The 24,334-nt window shown below is 39.9% G+C and overlaps 2 protein-coding genes across 2 annotated transcripts; one reads left to right on the forward strand and one right to left on the reverse strand.

Annotated features, from left to right (window-relative positions):
* The first annotated feature begins 5,271 nt into the window (after nt 1–5,271).
* Nucleotides 5,272–7,141, forward strand: LOC122056561 (leucine-rich repeat extensin-like protein 1). The gene has a single exon (XM_042618565.1). The coding sequence runs from the start codon at nt 5,478–5,480 to the stop codon at nt 6,987–6,989; it is 1,512 nt and encodes a 503-aa protein (XP_042474499.1). The 5' UTR covers nt 5,272–5,477; the 3' UTR covers nt 6,990–7,141.
* Nucleotides 7,142–11,999: 4,858 nt separating this feature from the next.
* LOC122056562 (transcription factor LRL1-like) lies at nt 12,000–16,023 on the reverse strand. The gene is made up of 9 exons (XM_042618567.1): nt 15,875–16,023; nt 14,237–14,852; nt 14,074–14,163; nt 13,910–14,002; nt 13,668–13,787; nt 13,496–13,561; nt 13,202–13,267; nt 13,041–13,109; nt 12,000–12,667 (listed from the first exon to the last, which is right to left on the reverse strand). The coding sequence occupies exons 2-9, from the start codon at nt 14,714–14,716 to the stop codon at nt 12,320–12,322; spliced, it is 1,332 nt and encodes a 443-aa protein (XP_042474501.1). The 5' UTR covers nt 14,717–14,852; nt 15,875–16,023; the 3' UTR covers nt 12,000–12,319.
* Between the last annotated feature and the right edge of the window lie 8,311 nt (nt 16,024–24,334).

The following is a 24,334-nucleotide window of genomic DNA, read 5'->3' on the forward strand; positions in this document are numbered from 1 at the left end:
CGCCTTCAATACCCGTTAGTCGAAGATAAAATTTTATCTTCGGTGGATAAAACTTAATCTATTGAAAGCTCCTTGGACCTACTTGAAGGCGCCTCCAAGCGACGGATGGGTTTTTCCATGGGTTATAAAAAGACCCCTGGAGGTAGGAAATTAACAACAACTTAACTACAACTTTTGTAATCACTTCCTAGTCTTTTTCTAAGCTGTCAACATTTGTAAGAGGCTACTCCACTTTCAACAAAGGAGATTTCTAGTGGAGCTTTTCAACACCTTGCATTAACAACCATCTAGGTTGTAACCAAGTAAATCTAGCCTTCTTACTATTCTTTTAGATGTTGTTAATTTTATGCATTCTTATTTTGTTCAATTAATTGTGCATATCTAATCAAGTCAAAGATCGAGATAGGGTTTGAATTTTATTTTGTAGATAATTCACCCCCTCTTGTCGGCCTCCGCTACACCAATTAGTCCAAGTGGATCAAGAAGAACTGCACGTTGGCAAAGGAAAGTCCAAGTGAGGACTGCACGTTGGTAAAGGAAAGTCCAAGTGGGTCAAAAAGGATCACATGTTGGCAAGATGAAAGTCCTAATTATGGTTAGGTAAGAGGAAAATCTAAGTGGATCAAGGAGGACCACATTTGGTGATCGAAAATCCAATGGGGAGTTGACACAAGAGAAAGTCTAAGTGGGTCAAAAGGTTGACCGGACACTTGATGAAGAAGTCCCAATAGGTCACAGTTGGCTAGAGGTTGGGCAAGAAAACCCTAGACTCGGGTTAAGTGAGTTAGGGTTGGGCAATCGATTGGGTCAAAGTCAATCGATCAACTGATCAATTGAGAGTCATGGGTCATGAGAGAGGAGAAGGTTGAATCGATTAGACAATTGATTAAGCCTTCATCAATCGATTGACTAATCAATTGGGGGCCTAAATCACAAGCATAGAGAGGTGCTGAATCAATTGGTTAATCGATTCAACCCTCCAATTGATTAGATAATCAATTGAGAAGTTGATTTTATCGTGAGGAGTTTAATCGATTGAAGGGGTTTCCTCACGACAAACAGTGAATTGTGTAATTGATCAGGTGATCGATTAAAGCTTGTGAATTAATTAGGTAATCGATTGGAAGGAATTCGCGAATGCACAGTGGGCTTTGTAATTAATTAGGTGATCGATTAAAGCAGTTAATTGATTACGTAATCGATTGGGAGAAGCAGAAAAGATTTGTTGCGAGGTTTGAACAACTGGATGTACTCGGATCTGACGTAGTAATCAATTAGGGGTAAGACTAATCAATTAGGAACCCTAATCCGTGGGATATAAAGCGTTCGAAGGATTCAAATCAACAATTCTTCTTCTCCACTCTTCACCGCTAGTTCTTGGACGATTCTGGGTGAAGTGATGCTGCACTTCCGAGTCTACAAGAGGTGTTTCCAAGCAAGAAGAAAGAAAGCAATGTTCTCATTGTATTTGTGTATTCATTTCCTTATTCTTGTTGTATTTTTTTTCTTGCTGTGAGCTTGTACGAGGTTTCTCCACCTTCAAATTGTGTTCGAGAAAAGTGATTTTCATAGTGGAGTGTGTGCATTGTGTGGTTCCTTGAATTAGTCACCTCAAGGAGATAGATACCAAGAAAATACGGGTGTTAGCATTGCTTCGAGTTTTTCCGCTGCAACAAATCACCAAGATGAAGTGATTTGAGCTAATCACCCCCTCTAGCTCCTAGAGTGTCCTAACAACTAGACAAGTTAAAATTTCTTTAGTGATCATGGAGAGGACAGGAAAACTTTGAGTCTTCTGTGACTATCACTTTAGGATATCGAAATTTTTACTATATGCTTCATTAAAATTAAAAGAAGTAAAAAAAAATAATTCTCAAGTTCCTGTGTGGAACTTAAGGATTCTTATGGATATTTTGCCCGTTCTTTTTATAAAAGTTATGCTTTTATAAGTTTTAAATACTATTAATAATTTGTTGTGTTTCAGAAATATTAGTTTGTATTCCATATTTTATATAATATTAATTATAGATATTATATATATAAATTTTTTACAGGAGAAGAAGAATCTTTAAATGGATTTAAATCATTATAATACAAAGTTAATATTTTTTGTAAAACTTCTAATTTACATCTAGGATCTAAAGCAAATACAATTAAATAAATTTCAAGAATAACATAAAAAATATTTTTCTCATTTAATTTTCATAGTTAATATGCAAGAAGATAAAGATTCATTATTAATATGCTCATTTAAAACTAATACTATACTAGAAAAATTCTCTAAAACTAAATGAGCAGTGAGATAATAAACACCGAAAAATTATTCGGTTGCATCGTTAAATACTTTTAAAATTTCACAAACAGTACTATAAATATTCCATTATTGTGAAAATAAATATATATTAGTATTAGTATTTTATGCAAAAAATTAACATAATAATTTATATTGAAATGAATCTTATATTAATTGATATGTTGAATTTGAGCATGTTGGCACATCATGTGAAAATTTTTAGGTCATTTTCTATTATTTTTACAAAACATACCCCATTATTTCATTATAGATGGATGCAATCATATATAAGAAATTGCAGTTCTAATTAATTGAATATGATTTTTTAAAATTATTAATCCATCTTGAACATAAATTTAAAACATCGCATATACAACGAATATGAAAAAATAAACCATTAATAACAGATTAGAAAACAAATTTTAGATCTTCTATACAAACGGTATTAGAATTAGCATTATCTAATGATATTGAAAATATTTTATGAGTTAATCCATATTTTTCTAAAATTAAACATAATAATTGTGTGACGTTATGAGCAGTATGTGATTCATCAAAAACTCTATAACCTAACAATATTTTTTTGGAGGTTCCAAGAGTTATCGATCCAATGACAAGTCACACTCATATACGAATGTATTTGTCAATGATCACTCCAAATATCGAACATAAAGAAACTTTATTATTTAATTTACTAAATTCATCAATTAAAATTTTTTTTCTTATTTTATTAATTTTTTAATTATATGAGTAAGGGTAGTCCTACGTGTTGGTGCAATTTACACTAATGATCTAACTCAGATTTTGATAAATGACAAGTGAATTAAAGTTAGAGTGTTTTGAGGTCTAATCGCCTTACCAAGTGTGCAGGAGTTGACGGGTCTGAAGGACCTGACACAGACTGAAATCCAGCTAGGTCCGTGAGACCCGATAGTTGGTGCAAAGTTTAGATAGGTCCACGAGACTAGATATCTGGCGGGAAGTCCGGTTGGGTCCGTGGGACCTAACAACTGGCCGAAGTCCAGTTGGGTTTACAGACCTGACAACTAGTGGGAAGACCTGGTGGGTCAAAGGTAAGTCAAGCAACTGCAGTTGGTAAGTAAGAGATAAGCAACTGGAGGAGTGATCCAGTAAGGCCGCGTTCTTAATTGAAGGAACTGTAGGTGTCGGTCCAACTTAGGTCAATTTGAAAACCTAAGCTGAGATCTTGGCTAGATCCTGGTCTCGGGGAGACAGAATCTAATTATACTCTTATCTTATTATGTTGTTTGAACTTTGTTTTACACGATAAATATATTTTTTATTTGCCTGGGTGAACTTCTTTTTACATGAAGGAGAAGTGTGAAAAAGTGAAGTTTGGGCGCTCGGAAGGGAAGCAGGCGCCCTGAAGGGATGTGGGCGTCCGGAGTTGGTTCGGGCGCCCTAACCAGCTCGTCGGAACAGGTGTCTGGCCAAGCACCCGGGTGGTCCGGGCGCCCAGAGCTGGTCTAGGTGCCTAGACCACAAATTTCATCCCGAAGCTAAATTGGAGTGTAATGATTGACCGAACCCACGTCAACCGTCCTAGCGCTCGGAGGGGGTCCGAGCACCCGAAAGTGGATAAACTTGAAGGATCAAGTTTCGACGAGAGCTCACCAAATTAGCGTGGCCCAAGCGCTCGGGAGGGAGGCTCCGATGATACCGAAAGATTGCTCCGAAGTTCGAAAAATGAAAGATTTCAATTTCTTTTCTGTTTGTCGGTAACAATTAATTTCAGTTCTTGTACTCAATCTGTGTAATTCATTATTCGAACTGATAGTGATTGCCCAATAAAAGTGATCGACGATCATGAACCTTGGAGTAGGAGTTGTCACAGGTTTCGAACCAAGTAAAACTTGACTTTGTCAGCATTGTCTTTGTTTGTTTTATTCCGCTGCATAACTCATTTTAACTCACGATTTTTGACGAATGCTATTCACCCCCCTCTAGTGTCTCTATGATCCAATAGTATGAATATAGTTAGTACATGAATTAAGAGATTTTTTACAAAAATATTTAAATATGTATTTAGATCCAAAACGAAAAGAAAAATAGTTTACAAAAATAAATTTAGCTAATAATTCTTTTAATTTATTATCAAAATATAAAAATAAACCAGAATCAATACTACCGCTAGTGGAAGAAAATCTAGATAATTGTGATTGACAATGATCAAGTCCATATTCCGTCGGATGCTTCATTTCTACATGTCATTTCAACGATCCATAGCCGCCATTAGCATGAAATTTATAGGAAACATTGCAGTGCTTACATTTTGCACGTAATTTTCCAGACGAAATAGTGATCTTCTTAAAATGTTTAGTGAAAATAGAATATTTTAGAGGAGGAATTTCCTAAATCTTAAAAGTAATTGCGTTGGTACTTTCTTGTGTTTTTTAGTGTCGAAAGATGCTTAGTTTCATCATCGATATATTGAATGTTAGGCGGATTCACTATTTCCTTTACTCTCTGAGATCGAGATGATGAATATTCACAACCTTCTTCTATTGTATTGAAAGTTGGAGATTAAAGTATATAAAAATATTGACTTAGAGTGAAAAACGTCTAAAGAATGGAGAATTGAGAATGAGAATAGAGATGTGGGTGGAAATGATGAAATAAATTATTTATTTATAGAGTTTAGTTAGTAACAAATACTAAATTATAGTATTAATAAAAAATATCAAATGATTTTAACTATTAAAAGATATTCAAAAAATCATCTTCATCCCGCCTCCTCTCCTAACGATTAGGAATCGACTCATTCTAACAACTAGAAATGATCAATGGAAATATATATAAAAAAAATCTTCGAACCAGCGGTCCATTACTTGTTAGAGACCAGAAATCATAATCAGCCCGACGATCCGACTCAACAAGTAACCGGCCTGACAATGCAACCCAACCAAGGGTCAGGTCTAGTAGTCTGTCGCATAACTTACCATAAAAGAGCTCATTCTCATTAAAACCCTAAACCATTTGATAACTAAAGCGAGCCAAAAAGTAGTGAAGTCTTGCACAGCTACGGGAGCAGCGGATCACATTAATTACATCCTCCACGTTCTTCTCCTCCTCCTCCTTCACGCTCCACTTCACCTCTACAGATCTCACCTTTGAGAAAGCCGCGACTCTCAGGCGGCGACGACAGTGGCGCGGAGCAGATGCAATGGCGATCTTCCTCCTCCACCTCTTCCTCCTCCTCCTCTCCTCCTTCACCGGCACCGAAGCCCAGTTCCAAAACCCTAGGCTGAGAGACGCCTACATCGCCCTTCAGTTTTGGAAGCGCACCGCCATATTCTCCGACCCAAAAAATTTCACCGGCGACTGGATCGGCCCCGAGGTCTGCTCCTACCATGGCGTCTTCTGCACTGCGGCCCCCGACGCCCCCAATGTCACCGTCGTCGCAGGCGTCGACCTCAACCACGCCGACATTGCCGGGTACCTGCCCTCCAAGCTCGGCCTCCTCGCCGACCTCGCCCTCCTCCACCTCAACTCCAACCGCTTCTGCGGCATCCTTCCTCATACGCTTCGCCGCCTCCGTCGCCTCTACGAGCTCGATCTCAGTAACAATCGCTTCGTGGGCAGATTTCCTGACGTCGTCCTACGCCTCCCCGCCCTCCGCTTCCTCGATCTGCGATTCAATGACTTCGAGGGCTCTATCCCGCCCGCCCTCTTCCGCCGACCCCTCGATGCCATCTTCCTCAACGACAATCGGCTCCGCCACGGCATCCCCGAAACCTTAGGCGAATCCCCTGTCTCCGTCCTCGTCCTCGCCAATAATCACCTTGGCGGATGCATCCCCACCTCGATCGGCGGCATGTCGGAAACCCTAAACGAGATAATCCTCCTCGACGACGACCTCACCGGGTGCCTCCCGGTACAGATCGGGCGGCTCCGCCGAGTCACCGTCTTCGACGTTGGATTCAACAGCCTCCAAGGCCCACTGCCGGGGTCCGTCACCGGGATGAGGAGCCTCGAGCAGCTCAATGTCGCACATAACCGCCTCACTGGACGGATCCCTGACGGCGTCTGCGAACTTCCCCGGCTTAGGAACTTTAGCTACTCGTTCAACTACTTCAACGGCCAGCCCCCGGCCTGCGCCCGGAGGGGGCCGCGGAGGGGGCCGGCGGTGTTTGACAGCAGAGGGAACTGCATCGCCGGCCTCCCGGAGCAGCGGCCTCTGCGGCAGTGCATCTCCCCGGGAGCCCAGCCCTTCGATTGCCGCAAGTCGAGCTGCTTCATCGGCGGCGCCACCACCTCCCCGTATCCTAAGCACTCGCCGCCGCCGCCAAGAATTTCCATTCGTAGGCGTGTTGTCCCGCCTCCGCCTTCTCCAGTTGGGAGTGCACACAGAGGCTACTCGAAGAAACCATCCCCACCGCCGCCGCCGCCGCCGTACGAATCAGCTCCTTCTACTAGAACTCACCCACCGCCGTCCTATTCAACGCCGCCGCCGTCGCATTACGGCCCATTTCATCCTCCTCCAGCTGCCACTCTACCACCACGTCACAACACTTCTTCACCGTCATCACCATCTACACCTTTGGCATCCCCGCCGGCACCTTTCATACCATGGAAAGCACCACCATCACCGGTTCCGCCGCCACCGCCGAAGCTCCCTCCAGTCGTGGGCGTCTCCTATGCCTCCCCACCTCCGCCGGCGATACCATACTACTGATCTCCACTGTCGATCGGTCATTTCAACCCAAAATTCCTTTTTTAATGCTCCTCTGCTGTCTCCATCATCATCTGCTTCTCCTTATTCCTGTTTCGAGATGATCATGTCGGTATTGCCATGGAATCTAAGCGTGGTTTAGTTAATTTTTACAATTATGTATCCTAAATCGATTATAGTCTTTTTCCGATGGCGATCTCACCGTCTCCCGCCGCCGCCGAAGCTCCCACGAATCCTGGGCGGCTCTTTGCCTGTTCTTCGACGTTAATTGATCATGTCAAACATTCTAATTTCAGTACTCTCTGCTGCCTCCATCATCATGTTCTTCTTCTTCCCCCGTTCTTAGATCATCTGCTCTGTTACAGTTAATGCTTGCGGTAAAGGATGTAAATCAATTCTGTCTCTCTTGCCATGCGGCGCAAGGCGATCTCCTAGTGGAGCAGGGGCATCACTCAGTGCCCGTGAATGGCTTGTGTCGTCTCTCGAGGACAAGGCGAGTGGTCCACGAAGTAGCTCAACCGTGCCGTCCTGGTTCAGTGCTGAAATTTTATTGCAGTTTTTATTATCTCCTCTGCTGCGCCATTACTGAGCTTGAAGAGGGCGTTGGTGCTCCACTTGCGCCAGGGCGACCAGCTTCGAGCACTACGGCGTGACCGAGGTTTCCATCGCAAAGCAGAACGTGGAATGGGCCATTCGTCGAACTACTTCCCGGCACGGACGTGATAGAATGAGAAGAACCCAACAACTAATCAGGGTTGATTAGATCCAGACCATTGATGATTATCACATTATCGACACGTGATTAAATCCATCCAAATCTCACGGCTGAATTAGCTGTAACTTATACAGCTATAAATTCACTTATTAATAATTAATTAACTTATGAGATAATAACCCGTGAAACACTTTCCATTACATGCATGACTGTAAATAATGTGATTCCACATGTCATCCGAGTTTGTATGTGGTGAGATGCTTGCCACATGAGGTCGCGGGATCGAAATTCAGGGTAGTTGGGACCCCGGTCCTTGTGCTACTCACCCCACTTGCCACATGCTTACTCATGATGTTATGATTTACCTCCCTCATGATGACCTTAGGTCGGGTGCGGCGAGGGCGATGGGAATACTGGGGGCGAATGATTTCGCCTTTTGCCACATGACTGTAAATAATGCAAGTCTAGTCAAACTTTTGATAAGAAGTATAAAACATACCTACTATATATATATTATATTAACATATATATTTTTTTCATATTTATTTTAATATCAATACTCATTATCATGAAATATATATATATCACATATACATTATATTAATAAATTCATCGTCTTACATTAACTATCCGTTTAATTTTTTTATTTTAATCTCATAAAAAATATACTACTAATTTTATTTTATTTATTGATTTTTTATTTTAAAATTTAAAATTTATTTTTTTTTTAAAAAAAATACATGGGAGAGCATAGGGATGACAATGGGGCGGGGCGGGGGCGGATTTGTCATTCTCATACCCGCCCGCCCCGTTCTTATTTTTTCGGATTCGGGGATTCCTCAAACCCGAACCAACGGGGATCGAATCCCCATCCCCGCCCCCATCTCCGCTTCATTCCCAAATTTAATTTATATTATTATTATTATTTAATAATAATTATTAATGATAATATTATATTAATATCAATATTAATAATATTATTATTAATCATATTTTCAAAAATTTTAATATTAATATTAACACTATTATTAATATTTTTTTTAAAAAAATTATATTATTATTTATTAATATTAATAATAATAATATTCGGGGCGGATTCAGGGATGGGAATAGTATTCCCATACCCCGAACCCACCCCATCCACGAAAAATCAAGGATCCTTATTCCTATTTCAAATTTTCCCCGCGAAACTTCAAATCCGCGGAGAAAATTATCATTCCTAAGAGGGCACTCATGTGACCCTTCCATGCATCCTCCTCACCGGGCGCAGGTAACATTTTTTTTTGTTTTTTTAATACTTGTGTTTAATATCACGCCAACGTTAATGCTTCATCACATTGGTTTTAATGTCAACATGTTGAACGCGAATGTAGATGCTCTAAGGTAACTGAATCAAGTCTATAATGAATTCAATTTTGGTTTGATTGTTTTTACTAAGGTAATTGAATCAAGTCGAATCTATAATGAATTCAAGTTTGGTTTGATTTTTTTTACTAACTTGAGTTTGGTTCAAGTTTAGTTTAAATTTGGTTTATTTAGATATTATTGACCTATCCGTTCAAGTTTGTTTGATAATTTGATAGTTTTAAGTTTATTTGATTAGTTATTAAATTTGTTAATTTGTTCATTTTAAAAAGTTTTTTTAATTATTTATCATGTTCATAAGAATTTTATTGATAAATATGTTTTATAAATTTTGTTCCTGAACAATGTTCACCAACATTGTTCATAATTTTGTTCATTGCAGTAAAAAAGTAGAATCTGTCATCCTAGCGACTCTCCAATGGTTCTACACGATCGACCCCATGAACATTAACAAGTTGAATATATGTGTTCAAATTTATTCATTTAGTTTAATAAACTATTTAAAATTAATTATTTAATTAATTTTTATGTATTGAAATGAAGATAAACAAATTCTCAGATGCTAAATTTATTCATGAATATTTAGTTCATTTGCCATCCTACTTTCATGAACGTGGAGCATCAAATGGCTCATATCACAGCTCATGTAACTTGGTAGAGATACTCAGTCTCTCCTTGGTTCCACATTATCCTGCCTATTTCAACTTCATTAGCGATTCATGGAACTAAGAAAGATGCGTGCCCTCCACCTTGATTTCACATCAAGTCTGACAAGAACTTTTCTAACTATGCCGGATGTTCATAGTTCACACCCTCACCTAGATCAAATGCATCGATGTTCTTCAGGTGTCAATTGCCCGACCGAATTGTAAATTTCATCGGTTTTATGCATAAACTAATTGATTTTTATCGATAGTTCACTGCCATCAATGCATGCCTACATATTCTGCCTATTTCTATGCATTCCCTTGGACCACGTGAGGTTCATGCCCCAAGTTACAATTTTATAGAACCAAGCAAGACAAATAAGCTTAGTAAGGCTTAAATTCCTTCAATCGAGTGTATGATAAAGGTTCGGCCGATCAAGTTATAACATTTCCATTTCCTAGTAGATCTTTGACAGTGTTCTAAAAATCAGCTTAGGTGGTCGCCTAGGCACCGCCTAGGCGCTAGGCGTTAGCCAGCCGCATCGAAAATATGTTAGTCGGCCAGCTAGGCAAACTTGGCGCTTAGGTGGGATTAGGCGACCTTAGGTGCCGACTAATCGGTCGAATCGTCTAGACACCGCGGAAATAATGCAGGGTTTTTATGATTTTTTTTTAATTTGGACTTTTAAATTTAAAACCTAATTAAAAAAAAATATAATCATGTTTTGATGTTTGGTTCAAGCTTTATAAACCCTAAACTTTGGTCCAACAAGAAAATTGATTTGTTGGCTTGTCCTAGTGGCTAGCACGAAACTCATGAGTGAAAGAACTAGAGTGAGAGAACTTTACGATTACGATTTTACATCCGAAGAAGAAGAGGAGAACCACATGATGATATTGAATTTGTGCCTGATAAGGAACAATTTGTTAAAAATTATAGAGAAGAAGAAGTAAAATAAATTTGTGATATTTTATTAGTCGTGTAATTTTGAACTCATTTTAAATTTGATGTTAGTGTGTTCGAGTTATAGAATGTGATTTATTATACAATTTATGTTGATATCGTGGAATCTGTCTATCGATGCCTAGTCCCCGCCTAGACACTAGGCGTTATTCTAGCGCCTAATGAATTTTAGAACCTTGCTTCCACATAATGTCTCCGCAATATTTTAAGATCACAAAAGGCATTCCATGTGGTGTTGAGTTGTATAAGGGACCAACATTGCATCCCATATAATTGCACCTACTCAGTAATCACAAGATACAACTTTCCTTAGTAAACATAAAATTTAGGAAACCACTCAATTTCCAAACCACTGTTCCAAAAGTATGATATTAATTAATAATAATAATAATTTTTCTCGGTATAAATTAAGAAGACATCTATTATTATTATTATTATTTTTTTTTTTTTTGATAATTTAAATATTCGGACTCTTACAAACTTAACTAAGTTTGGAGGTGGATGGCCTTCCCCCTTGGTTTGTTCATCGGTTAAATCCGGAAGCACAAGAGACTCCTCACCCAATAACTAATATCTCAGATTTTTCATTCCGGTCACTAAAGGAAAATATCTTACAGTGCGTCGTAGTTGAAATTTGAACTGTGAGTGTTTGATTAATTTAATGAACGTCTTATTGTTGCACCATGCTCTAGGGAGACATCCCATTTTATTAGAATTAGTGGAGAGATGCCACTCTTTCATTTATTTTTTAAAGAGTGTCCATCTCCCACAATATATTTTACTTTCTGAAATTTTCTTTATTTTTTATATTATTGTAGTAATTATGATTTCTATAACTACTCCAACTACATAGTTATAGTAGCTACGAGACTCTAGCTTCTACAATATAATATTGATTAGTATCATTTGATCGTTAACTAACGTTAAATAATTTAAAAATAAAATATTCAATTGTGATAGTTATGTAATTACCATATCATAGGTTATTAATATTGAAAAGAGTTTAAGCATTACTACAATATAATATTAACCAATGTTAATGAAAGACGAAGTGTTTATAAATATTTCTATTATAGTTATGTACAATATAATGTTAACCAATGTTGATGAAAGACGAAGTGTTTATAAATATTTCTATTATAATTATGTAGCAATTATTACATCGTAATTGCTACGAATTCGTAACTGTTATAACCACATCCAAAAATAAAGATTGATTAAAAAAAATATACTAACACAAAATAGCTAGAACATTGTTCATAGTAAATGAAAGAGAAATATCATTGTATCATTCTGATTATTCCAATGAAAAAGTACATCCTTTTGATTTGCTCATTTTTCTTTATGGATATAACTTTAAGGAAACATGAATCCCATTTTCTTTAAATCAGCGCTACATCTTCCCCTGAACAAAGACCTCTATATACAACAAACAACATAAAGTAAAATCTTAAAACCACTAAAAGTACAAAATCTTACAACCTGTACATCCTAACTAAACCACTAAACTAATAGTCAACCCTAAAGACCTACTTTCACACAACTAGCAAGTAAACTAAAAGTTAACCTAAACAACTAATCTTAGTCAACTAGTCATATTAACACAACCACCAGAAGAAAGGAGAGAGAGAGAATGAACAGTTCAGATGGCAATTTTTGCTTCATTAGGTATTTGAGCTGGAGCTTCTTGTTTCACAAGAGCTCCATTGCAGCTACTTGGTCCTTGGCTGCTCCGAGATATAGCTTCATAGGTCACACCATCTTTCATCCGCTCGGGGGGTATGGCTGCCGAGGAGGAGCCTTTGTGATTTGAGATTGCAGTGGCAAGAGCAATCGGCATGAGGCAGAGGCCTTTATCTTGAAGGTACTGCATGGCTGCAGTAACATTTGTTTCCATGAGTTTCACGACTTCCTGCTCAAAGGTTAAATTGTCCTCTGTGTCCGATAGATTGAATGCTTCCTCCGGTGACGATAAGAGAGTACCGAAGCCCTGAATGATGATGAGACAAATTGATAGTCAATAGGTATACATTTTCTAAAGTGCAAGAGTATTGAAGAAGCAAAAGAAATAGATGCCAGAAGATGGCCGCTTGGTCTTAGGTTAAGTTAGGCGGTTCTTCACTCAATGTGCTGTTCGCTATTTAGTATTTCATGAATTGGAATCAAGAAGAAAAAAAGGTTGAGCAGACGAGAAACATAAAAACAATACAAATATCTCAGTATAGCTCAAAAGGCAGGGTTCTTTCTAAAAGACATCATAGCAACTCAATTCAAATAACATGATTCCATAATATAGCAGAATCAATAAAATCGACAATGTAATACAAAATTATTCTAAAAAAATGTTAGGAATTCAAAAATACCTCAACTTGCCCATCTGTCAGTAGAGGAACAACAGCTCCAGCTGCTCCTAGCCTACTCATGCTTAGAATCTTCAATCGACATTTGAGAGAACATAAGAAACGGAGTCAATGACAAACCTTGACTTGCAGAATCATTATCAATAGTTTGCAGAAAAACAAACCTTGACTTGCAGTTGTAGGAACTTAACATAGTCAATGATTTCATCAAGCATTGATGCTTTATCAGTCTGCATGAAATGGTGGAAGACTCAGTTTTAGCAAGCCAAATTTGTAGTTTCATATTGCTACATTTTTACTATAACAATCACATGCAATAAAGAAAATTTTTTCTGACCATGAAACAAAAACAACAAAGACTAAGATCCAAACTCTCGGCTTCTATGGTTTTTTCCCTATATTGAACTCAGTTGAGGTCTACATGGATTGCCTAACCGAGGAAATGTAGAAAAATATACCTTTTTAGAGTTTGGCACAAGCTCCTGCAAGTTCTTCATCCTATCTGCAATTCTTTCTCTTCGAAGCTGTATTTAGCAGTTTATACATTGATAGATTTCAGTGTTGTATAAAGATACAATTTAGAGAGAAATCTAGATATAATTTATATCACAATAAAAAAATATCACACACTCGTTCTGCAATACTATGAGGATCAGTTGCCTGACCGCGTCTTGCTCTCACGCGTGGCTTCATAGCTCCATTGCTACCATAGGTATTGTTGTTGATTTGTTGAGATTGAGAACCGGAGATCTAATATTCAATTAGTGTGAAACCATAACAATTAGTAATGCAAACACAAACAGGGTAAGAAGAGCTAGTAGAAATATACATATTCCTACCAACCAAAAGAATTGGAACAATGAGCATGATACCTGTTTATAAGTTTGAATTCCAGTCTGTCTACTTGATACTATTTCTTCTCTAGGAAAAGATGATGGATAGATATCCTGCATCTCATTTTCATCCTGCATATTAGCATTTATAATTAACCAAGATACGCTAACAAATCGAACAAAGGGGGTTTCTGTTAGATTACCTTTGTAAGTTGCAAAGTTTCAGCAGCCAAATTTATTTGTTTCTCGGAAGAAAAATAAGGGAAATCTGGATCCTGGAATTCTAGATTATCCTGCAGCATCAGTTAGATATTATCCAATATTATACTAGAAGTTTCAAGTTCCAATTATGATCTTCATACATACTGTTGGATTTAAAGATGCAGTGGCTACACTATCCAGATGTGTAAAATGTCCATTCTCAAAACATGTTTTGTTCAAAACATTGCTATCACATTCAGCACCTTGAAATCCAATGCCATGGAAATGCCCGTGCTCTATAAACGAGGAAACATTTGAGTACCATGTAGTAGGGTTGGAAAATGGTGGAAAAGATGGCAATTTGGTGAAGTCTCTCTCGATGGAGCTAGAAATGGGCAGTGAACAAGGAGACAATACAGATTCAATTGTTGTGTTACAATCAGGAACAACAACCTCATTTACATGGGAATTTAGTACACAAGTCCCATCCTGCGCATGCTTATTAAAATCTTCATCAGTTGCAATTTCATCAACATGACTTGAAGTTACCATCCAAGAACAATTATTCTTCATATCTTCTCCATATACTTCAAATAAATAGTCTTCTGCCACAGGAATTCCATTAACATGACTTGACGATACCATCAATGGGGATGGATTCTTTTTCTCTTCTTGGTATGCATCGAAGGAATCAGCCAGCAAACTATTTATTTGGGATACAACCACTCCATCCCAAGGAAGCACTGAATTATCTGGCCATGATGGTTGTGATAGGAAGGGGCTGATGAAGTTATCCATTACAACCTTTTAGTTTCAAAGCTTCACAACCTAGGCAATCACAATAAGAATAGCAAAAACTCGTGATCAAATATTAACATTCATCTCCCTAGCTTGTTTTTTTTTTCTAACAACAAGCACTTAGCTTGATAGAAATGGCAACTAGATCAATATACTCAAACTTGTTTCATAAATACTTCTTTACCTGATTTTAAGTGCTATTCACTACTTAGATTGAAAAATTAGAAGGTAATACCATTTCCTAGCACAACATAACTTCTAGTTAAACTTCTATCCCATGAAAATTGTCAAATTCTTCAATAACCAAACTGCTTTTGATGAGAACAACAAAACTAATATCACAGAAGTAAAGCAAATCACTACATGAGATAATAACTCATCGCAACAGAAAAAGAAGCATTTAAAAACCAAAAACAAAGCTGTATATACTTAGGTTCATTTAAGACATTGATACACCAGAAGGTGAACAGTTAACTTCCCTGTTCTATCAGCAAGCACTTAGCTTGACAGAAATGGTGACTGTACTTCTGGTCTGATAAACTCAAAAACTTCTTTCATAACTACAGATTCATGTATCGAAACTTCTATCTTTACCTGATTAACTGCTATTTAGTTATTTACTACTTAGATAAATTTTTTGTTCATCTACACACAATTTTTCCTAGCACAAAAGTGAATGTTGAAAATTGAAAAGGGAATAACTCATCGATCCAGTGGAAAATTTAAATAGAAAAGACTCACAACACAAAATGAAGTAAATTATTCTAAGAGAGAATAATTCATCGCCCTAGAACACAAGCAGAAAAAAGGAAATCAACCAAGAACAAAACTTCACGGAAAAAACAACGAATCGATCACAATAAGAATAGCTCCAACAACGCTAACCGTATGCAAAACGAAGCAAGATAGAATCGAGAAACAAGGCCATAATACAAATAAACAGGAACGAAAACAACAGAGCGAGATCAAAAATTTATGACAGTTACGGAATCGACGGAAACTTACCTAGCGGCGTCAAATTTGCTCCGGCGATCGTTCCGACCGGGATCCGGCGAGTGGAAGAGGAGCGATCCGGAGAGGGCGGAGCAAGTGAGAGAGGACAAGGGAGAAGAAGACGAGGGAAGCCAACGGAAGCGGAGGGAAGAAAGCGAACGTGTGAGAGAGAGAGAGAGGCGAAACTAACGCCAGCTTGCTGCTTAAAATGAGAGAGAATTTTCAGTTAACTACCAACAGTTTATTTTATTTCACAAAACGACTTAAAAAGTTAATCTTAAATATTTTATTTTTTTTTTAAAATATTTTTTTTGGTTTTTATTCTTAAGTAATAATTTTAATTGTTAAAATCGGAAGGTTTGTATACTCAAATGCAATTAATAAACCGATTATTTCACTAACTATTAATTATGAGGATAATCATTGAAAAAGATAGTATTAGGCAATAATCCAGCTTTATTTACCACGTCCCTCCTTTTTAACTGGAGCAAAAGTTAATGGGCCGTTAGTAGTTAATTAATTGCCCGCATTTCATTCTGCCCCCTAATTCATGTACAAATTAGTAATTTTTGAAGAAAATGATGAAATATTTCTAAGTACAAAAGAATTTCAACAAAATTAATTTAAATCTATTTTGAATAATTCAAAATCTATGAAGTTAAGAATTTGTAATTTATTAACCACGTTAACTCTTGTACTTGCTATAACTATTGATGAAAAATAAAGTATTATTGCATTTATGATTTGTAAATATTATAACATAATTTTGATCAGTATTAATTAGAAAGAAAATATTCATATTACAATAACTATGAATTAGTATTGATTAGAGTTGAATTGTTATTATAACATAATATTAATCAGTATTAAAGTGTTAATATTGTAACAATTATAAACTATAACTACAACAATATAGTTTACTAATGTTATTCAAAATTAAAGTGTACATGTTATAATAATAATAATAATTTTCTTAATAAAAAATCCTTCTCCAATTAACAATCGGCTATAAGAGGAATGTTAGAAATAAATATAATCATTTTTACTTACATCATAGTTACTATAATAATATAAAAATTAAAAGTAATTTTAAAAAATAAAATACGCATAGATGGGTGCGATGCTTTTTGTCCTCCCCTTTTGATTCCAATAAAACAAAAGTTGTCTTTTTTTTTTATCGATATATTATAAGACGAGGTAAATTATATGGAGTAAAATGAAAATTATGTCAAACTATGGAGCCTTATCTCTTTGATCGAGTCTTCGCGAACAAATATCGGAGTACGTGCACTACTATGGAGCCATTTTTATATTTCAGTACAAATTTAATATCTATTTTAGCTATTAACAAATCGAAAGTAAGGGTAAAAGAGAAAAAAATACAAAATTGAAGTGGCGGAACTAAAATTCACATTCTGCTATAAATACCCACCCCACCGAATGGTCTAATATCCAGTTCAAATTGTCTCCCTCAGATCAAATGGATCTTCTCGGTCCGTTCCTCTACGATTTCTCCTCCTCGTCCTCCCCGTCGCCGGAACTTGAATCGTCGGTCGTATACTCCGTCGAGGTAACTAAATCCGCCCTTCGATCCACAGATCTGCTTTCATTTTCTCGGTTTTCAAATGAATGTCTTGGTTCGGAGTTGAATCTTCGATTTCTCGGTGAAATATTCGTCAATCGTTTTTATGATGCATTGGTTAATTAGTTGGATAATCTCGTGTTTTCCGCTGCTTCATTTGATTATTATTATCGCGAAAGTCCTCTTTGATAAGGGTTTCTCGGATAGCAGATTTGTTTTGCTTATCTTTATCAGTTCATCTTCTATCCCCGATCCCTTCCTCTTTTGTCAATTTCTTCTTCTCGCCCTTCCTGTGGCTGGATGTTGAAGGATCGTAAGTCACTCTTTTGAAATCTTTAAACATCTTTGAATTATTTCCTATAAAAATTAAGTCATCCATGTACAAACAAACAAATAACATATCATCATTTTTATCATTCCTTAGAGATCATGTTCATGTGGACATTTGATAAAATCATTTACTTTGCTAAAAAATATTTATCAATTCAGTTATTCGAAGCATGAGGGACTTGCTTCAAGCCTTAGAGAATCTTCTTCAATTTTAGCACTTTCTTTTTTTGGTTGGGCACTACATAACCTAAAGCTGATTAATATAACCTTCTTTCTCCAAGTCTCCATTTAAAAATATGAATTTTACATCCATTTGATAATTCTCCAATGATTTTGAGTATCAATAGAAATGATCAACTGAATTGTGTCAAGGGAGCAACAGGTGCAAATACTTCATAGTAATCAATTCCGCCTTTTGCCTATACCCCTTAGCAACCAATCTTGCTTTCTATTTTTCAACCTCGTCTTACGCATTTCTTTTTATTTTGTGCACCCACTTCACACTAATTGTGTTTGATCCGGTGGTGATCTGGGAGGACCCATTGCCGAGAAGAGTCAACGTTCGGATGGTCGTCAAAGTCAAAAGGTGGTCAGCTAAGAGACTAGTTGAGCCGAAGTCCCCATAGGCCGAGCGACAGGAGGAGTGTGTGGCAGTGAGGCCGAGTCCATCACCCGATCAGCCTAAAGAGTTCAAGAGAGGTGGGCTGAGTCTAAGACAGGTCGATGAAAGAGAGGCTCGAGCCGATCGGAATAGATATACCCGTAGGGGGCTAAAAGAGTTGGCCGGCCAACAGGATAGACTAAAGGAAGCGTCAACAGATTAGCGGATGACATTTAAGAAGGGAAATATGTCTTAACATCCTTTTGGGAGACAATGCCGTCGGCTGACTGCGAGAATGGACAGGAAATCGTACGGAAGAAGATTGCGTCGCCTTGGCAGAAAGGCATCCGCCCCGTTATGGTAAGGTGTCAGGGACCCTTTCCCGATATTAGCTATTTAGGAAAGCTTAGGAAGTCGTATCCGCCCGGGAAGTGTGTAGTCAACCCGTCGAAGTTCTATATAAGAAGAGGAGTGGCTACCCGCGGAGGTACGCGCAGATACGTCTTTGAGCCACACTATTCACTTCTTCATTTTCCTTCATTTCTTCTTCCTGCGGTTGTGTGACTTGATCGTCGGAGGGCCGTCGCCGGGAACCCCCTCCCGGCTTGGCACTAACAACTTGTGATTGTAGGAGCAAGGCGTTTCCACCGCACACGAAGATCCACATCAACGTTATCTCCCGGCAACCGTCCACTCAGCTTCAGGGCAGGATCAAATTGGCGCCGTCTGTGGGAAGTCAACCTGAACCCGAAAGCAGAGGATGGAAGACGCCGAACGACCAACAACCGTAACGCTGACTACAGAAGAGTTGGAAAGGTTAATCCAAGCCGGAATAGCAAAAGCAATGGAACAGCAACAACGAATACTAGCCGAGCGGCCAGCACAAGAGCCAGCCATCTCAGGGTCCGGCCAGCACAAGAGCCAGCCATCTCAGGGCTGAACCTGTAGTACAACCAGTTGGAGGCAAAAGATCAAAGACGACTGGACCAGCACCAAACACACCAATCCCATTTCACCGAGCGTTGTTTAGGACACCCTCAGAGGAAGAAGGCGGAGCCCGACGAGACCGAGGTTCTTCGTCAGATGAGGCGCCCGAGAGGGATGCAAGGAAGGGAAAAGCGTCGCGAGATGGGGATTCACCCGAGCGGATCAATGGTCAGTTTTCGCAAGGAATCATGGAGGACCCCTTACCTCGCCATCACACCCCATTGGCGATTGGGGAATACAATGGGAGCACCGATCCAGATGATCACTTGGCCAAGTTCGACAATGCGGCCACTCTCCACCAGTACACTGATGAAGTGAAGTGCAGGGTGTTCCTGACAACACTTTCGGGACCGACTCAACGGTGGTTCACCCGGTTACCGACCGGGTCCATACGTAGTTTCAAGGATTTCCGGGCCGCTTTCCTGCATCACTTCGCAAGTAGCCGTCGGTATCAGAAGACGAGCGTAAACTTGTTTTCACTGAAACAAGGTCCTCGAGAAGCACTCAGGGCGTATATCCAGCGATTTAACCAGATGACAATGGACATACCAGCAGTCTCATCAGAAGTACTGGTAAATGCTTTCACTCAAGGGCTCGTGGAAGGTGAGTTTTTCCGATCCCTCATTCGTAGGCCCCCGAAGGATTTCGCTCATCTTCAAAGGAAGGCCACGGAATACATCAATGTAGAAGAAGCACAAGCAGCTCGAAGGAAAGAGGCACCAACCGACCTTCTACAGGCGTCCAATAGGAGGAGACCAAGCAACCACCAGCCTCCGACCGGTCCCAGGGCCGCAGGGTCGCAACTGTATCCCGAGCCGAGAACACATGCAGTCCATATGGAGGCCGCCCAACTCAAGAAGGGCAAAAAGTGGACCCCGATGTTCTGTAAGTTCCATCAATCAGGGACGCACAACACATGGGAGCGCCGAGGCGACCCTAATGTGCATCGACCCGCGCCCAAGGAGTATAGACGTCGATCGCCCATGCTGGATCGACATCCCGAGCGCCGAATCGACCGAAAAGTCGAGAGTCGAAGGGGTCAGGAGCCGCGGGAGCATCGTCCCCGAGAAAGAAGCCCTGCACGCGCCTCAGCCGATCGAAACAGACATTCAGCACGAGAAGAGGAGAACAGGAGGAACGCTTCTCGTGGAGAAATTGGGATGATCTCGGGTGGCCCGACAGGTGGAGATTCCAACCGAGCCCAGAAGGGCCACGCGCGACAGCTGACCATCTATGCCGTAGGATGCAGCAGGGAGAAAGCAGAGGGGTCCGAAATCAGCTTCGGCCCTAAGGACCTGGAGGGGGTCAAAATCCCTCATGATGACACGCTGATCATCAAGGCGGTGATCGCAAACTACACCATCCGCCGGACTTTTATCGACACAGGAAGCTCGGTAAACATTATTTTTAAACAAGCATTCGATTTATTGCAGATTGATAAGGCTGAGCTCCTGCCCATGGCAACACCACTGTACGGCTTCACCGGCAACGAAGTCTTGCCGATCGGTCAGACAAGATTGGCTGTCTCACTCAGAGAAAAGCTTTTAATTAGGACGCGCACCACGAACTTCATCGTGGTAGATGCGCCCTCGGCATACAACGTGATATTGGGCCGACCAGCTCTCAATGAATTTCGAGCTGTGGTATCGACCTACTGCCAGAAGATTAAATTCCCGGTGGGGAATCTGTTAGGCGAAGTTCGAGGGGACCAGGTGGCAGCCCGACGGTGTTATGTGGAGATGGTCAAGGCGGACGCTAAAGTTGCCAAGAAGTGCCCCCGATTGGAAGTAAACGCCATCAGAGAGAAGCCGCCCCCGCTGGTATACGACAACAAGGAGAAGGTGCAGATACATCCGAGTCGATCTGAGGCTACCACTTTCATAGCCTCTGATCTGACCGGCCCGCAAAAAGAGAAGCTGGTGGCCTGCCTTCAAAAGAACCACGATGTGTTTGCCTGGTCGACGCACGAACTGCCTGGTGTCGATCCAAGTGTGGCGTTGCATGAACTACATGTTCGGCCAGATGCCCGACCGGTCAAGCAAAGGAAGCGTGACTTTAGCGCTGAGCAAGATTTGATCATTTGGGCTGAGGTAGAGAAGCTACTGGAAGCCAAACACATCAAGGAAATTCAGTTTCCGACCTGGCTAGCCAACGTAGTGCTGGTTTCCAAGTCAGGTAATAAATGGCGGGTGTACATTGATTTCAGGGTTTTAAACAAGGCCTGTCCCAAGGACTCTTACCCGCTACCCAGGATAGACCAGATGGTGGACTCAACGGCCGGATGCAAGCTGATTTGCATGCTTGATGCCTATCAAGGCTATCATCAGGTGCCACTCACGCACGAAGACCAGGAGAAAGTCAGTTTCTTCACGGCCGACGGGATGTACTGTTATAAGGTCATGCCGTTCGGATTAAAGAACGCAGGCGCCACCTATCAGAGAATGATGAACAAGGTGTTCTGAAAGCAGATCGGACAAAATTTGGAGGTATATGTCGACGACATACTCATTAAGTCACTCCGAGCTGTCGACCTGTGTGCAAATGTGGAAGAAACATGTCGAACGCTGCGAAAGTACGGGATCAAGCTGAACCCAGCCAAGTGTCTATTCGGCGCTAAAGGTGGACGGTTTCTAGGATACATAGTCACTGAGCGGGGAATCGAAGCGAACCTGAGTAAAGTAAGAGCTCTTCAAGACATGGCACCGCCCCGCTGTTGGGTTCTTCGGGCCGCGAAAATCGCTTTTTCGCATCGCGGAAACCCCGAGTCACCCAAAGCCATGGATCTCGTGCAAAGAAAAACCGAACGAATATACGAGTACGAGTTTCAAAGACTCTAGATGTACACTAGATGAGAGTTATACCTTCGAAGCGAGCCCTTTCGCGTTCCCGCTCGTCCAAGGAGTTGCCGAATCTCAAGACCGTCAAGCGTCGGTCCTCTAGAAGTATCCACACGGACACGTAGGTGGAGAAAACTTCACACAAAGGTGTGCTAGCACCTTGGTAAGGTTCGGCCAAGCAAGGAGGAGAGGGAGAGGAAGAGCTTCAAGAGAAGGAAGAAGAAGATACACCACTTGAATGAAAATTGAAAACACACTCCAAAAACAAAGTGGCCGACCAAGCTCAATGGTGAAAAACTCCCAAATTAATTGCATTAATTGCAATTAATATGAAACCATTAAAGAGAATGGCTTTGTAACTTCCATGAGGTGGCACCCATGATGATGTTCCACATCATCATTGGTCCACCTAATGCCAACTCACCAATGAGATGGCAAAAGGTCAAGTCAAAATTAACCTTTGGTCTTCCTTCTTAAGTCAAGTCAAACTTGACCCAATCTCTTCCATGGTTGATCTAATCTAACCATTTGATTCAAGCCAACTTAATATAATGAATCTAATTCATTTAATTAAATTGATTCAATGAGTCAAAATCTAAATTAGACTCATTGAACACATGAATCAACTTGAGTCGAACTCAAGTTAGCCTAATTAGGATTACTTTTAATCCAATTTGATTCATCAAATGAATCTAATCCTCTTGGTTCATCATATGAACCTAATCTCCATCTAATTGTCCTTAGTGTGTGACCCTATAGGTTCTTGTAACGTTGGCAATGCTCTAAACACATTTAGGAGCATAAGTAATGAGCGGTATCTAGCAACACATCATTACTACCCAAGTTACAAGAATGTCGAGATCCGACATCACCTTGTGACTACCAATTGTGACTCCTCACAAAATAATGACAAGTGTCCTTCTATCCTAGACATCTAGATTGATCAATATGAGGCATAGACCGTGTCATCCTCTAATCAATCTAAATCTTGAACCCCAAGTAGACTCACTCAATCAAATGAGCTCAACATCTCATGTTGACTCATTTGGGCATGGCCATGCACTTAGTGGTCTCACTCTATCAAGAATATTGATGTCGCTCCCGTCATATGGGAGGGATAGATCCCATCTACATCACTCACATCCCTCTGCATAATTTGTTACATACCCGTAATCGCCTTTATAGTCCACCCAGTTACGGTGACGTTTGACGAAACCAAAGTACATAACTCCTTATGTAGGGATCCATGGTGACTTCAGGTCTAAGGACTAATAGTCATACTAATAGCCACATGAGAAAGTATATGACACTCATATAACGATCCATGATACTTTCTCATGGCGGGTCATTCAGTATACATTCTCCAATGTATACCCATGTGTCAGCTTGATATCTCTATATCCATGACTTGTGAGATCAAGTCATCGAGCTGACCTACATGCTAGTCTTATTGCATTAACATTGTCCCTGAATGTTAATACTCGACTAGGAATGATTTAGAGTAGTGTTCCCTATATCATCTTACTATCGATTCAACTAATCGATTGATATAGGTATGAACCTTCTACTCAAGGACGCTATTATACTTAGTCTATTTGGCACTAATACAAATAAGTATAATAACCAAACAAATGCCTTTATTAATATACAAGAATATGATACAATGAGTCCATACAATCATCAAATGATTAGCTCTAGGGCTCTAACTAACAATTTTCCACTAGCACTAGTGCCAATCAGTATAGGCTTTAAGGCCTAATGACCTAGTGTGACCATCATGCTTCCTCTGTGCCAAAGCCTTGGTCAAGGGATCTGCGATGTTAGCCTCTGTAGGTACTCTGCAAATCTTCACATCTCCTCTGTCGATAATCTCTCGAATGAGATGGAAGCGCCGTAGTATGTGCTTGGTCCGCTGGTGTGAGCGAGGTTCCTTCGCCTGTGCTATAGCTCCATTGTTGTCACAATAGAGCTCAACTGGATCAGCGATGCTAGGAACCACCCAGTTAGTTCATAGATACTCTGCAAATCTTCACTTCTCCTCTATCGATAATATCTCGAATGAGATGGAAACGTTGTAGAACTGCTGTGAACTCTTCCAGCTCACAGCACCACCATTTAAGCAAAACACGAACCCT

This window comes from Zingiber officinale, chromosome 3B, assembly GCF_018446385.1.
Source record: "Zingiber officinale cultivar Zhangliang chromosome 3B, Zo_v1.1, whole genome shotgun sequence".
Classification (NCBI taxonomy): domain Eukaryota; kingdom Viridiplantae; phylum Streptophyta; class Magnoliopsida; order Zingiberales; family Zingiberaceae; genus Zingiber; species Zingiber officinale.

Coding starts and splice junctions, on each gene's coding strand:
- LOC122056561 (XM_042618565.1), top strand. CDS start 5,478: ATGGCGATCTTCCTCCTCCACCTCTTCCTCCTCCTCCTCTCCTCCTTC.
- LOC122056562 (XM_042618567.1), bottom strand. CDS start 14,716: ATGGTATCGTCAAGTCATGTTAATGGAATTCCTGTGGCAGAAGACTAT. Junction 13,788..13,909: donor GAATTCAAACTTATAAACAG/GTATCATGCTCA, acceptor ATTGAATATTAG/ATCTCCGGTTCTCAATCTCA. Junction 13,110..13,201: donor TCCTACAACTGCAAGTCAAG/GTTTGTTTTTCT, acceptor TGTCGATTGAAG/ATTCTAAGCATGAGTAGGCT.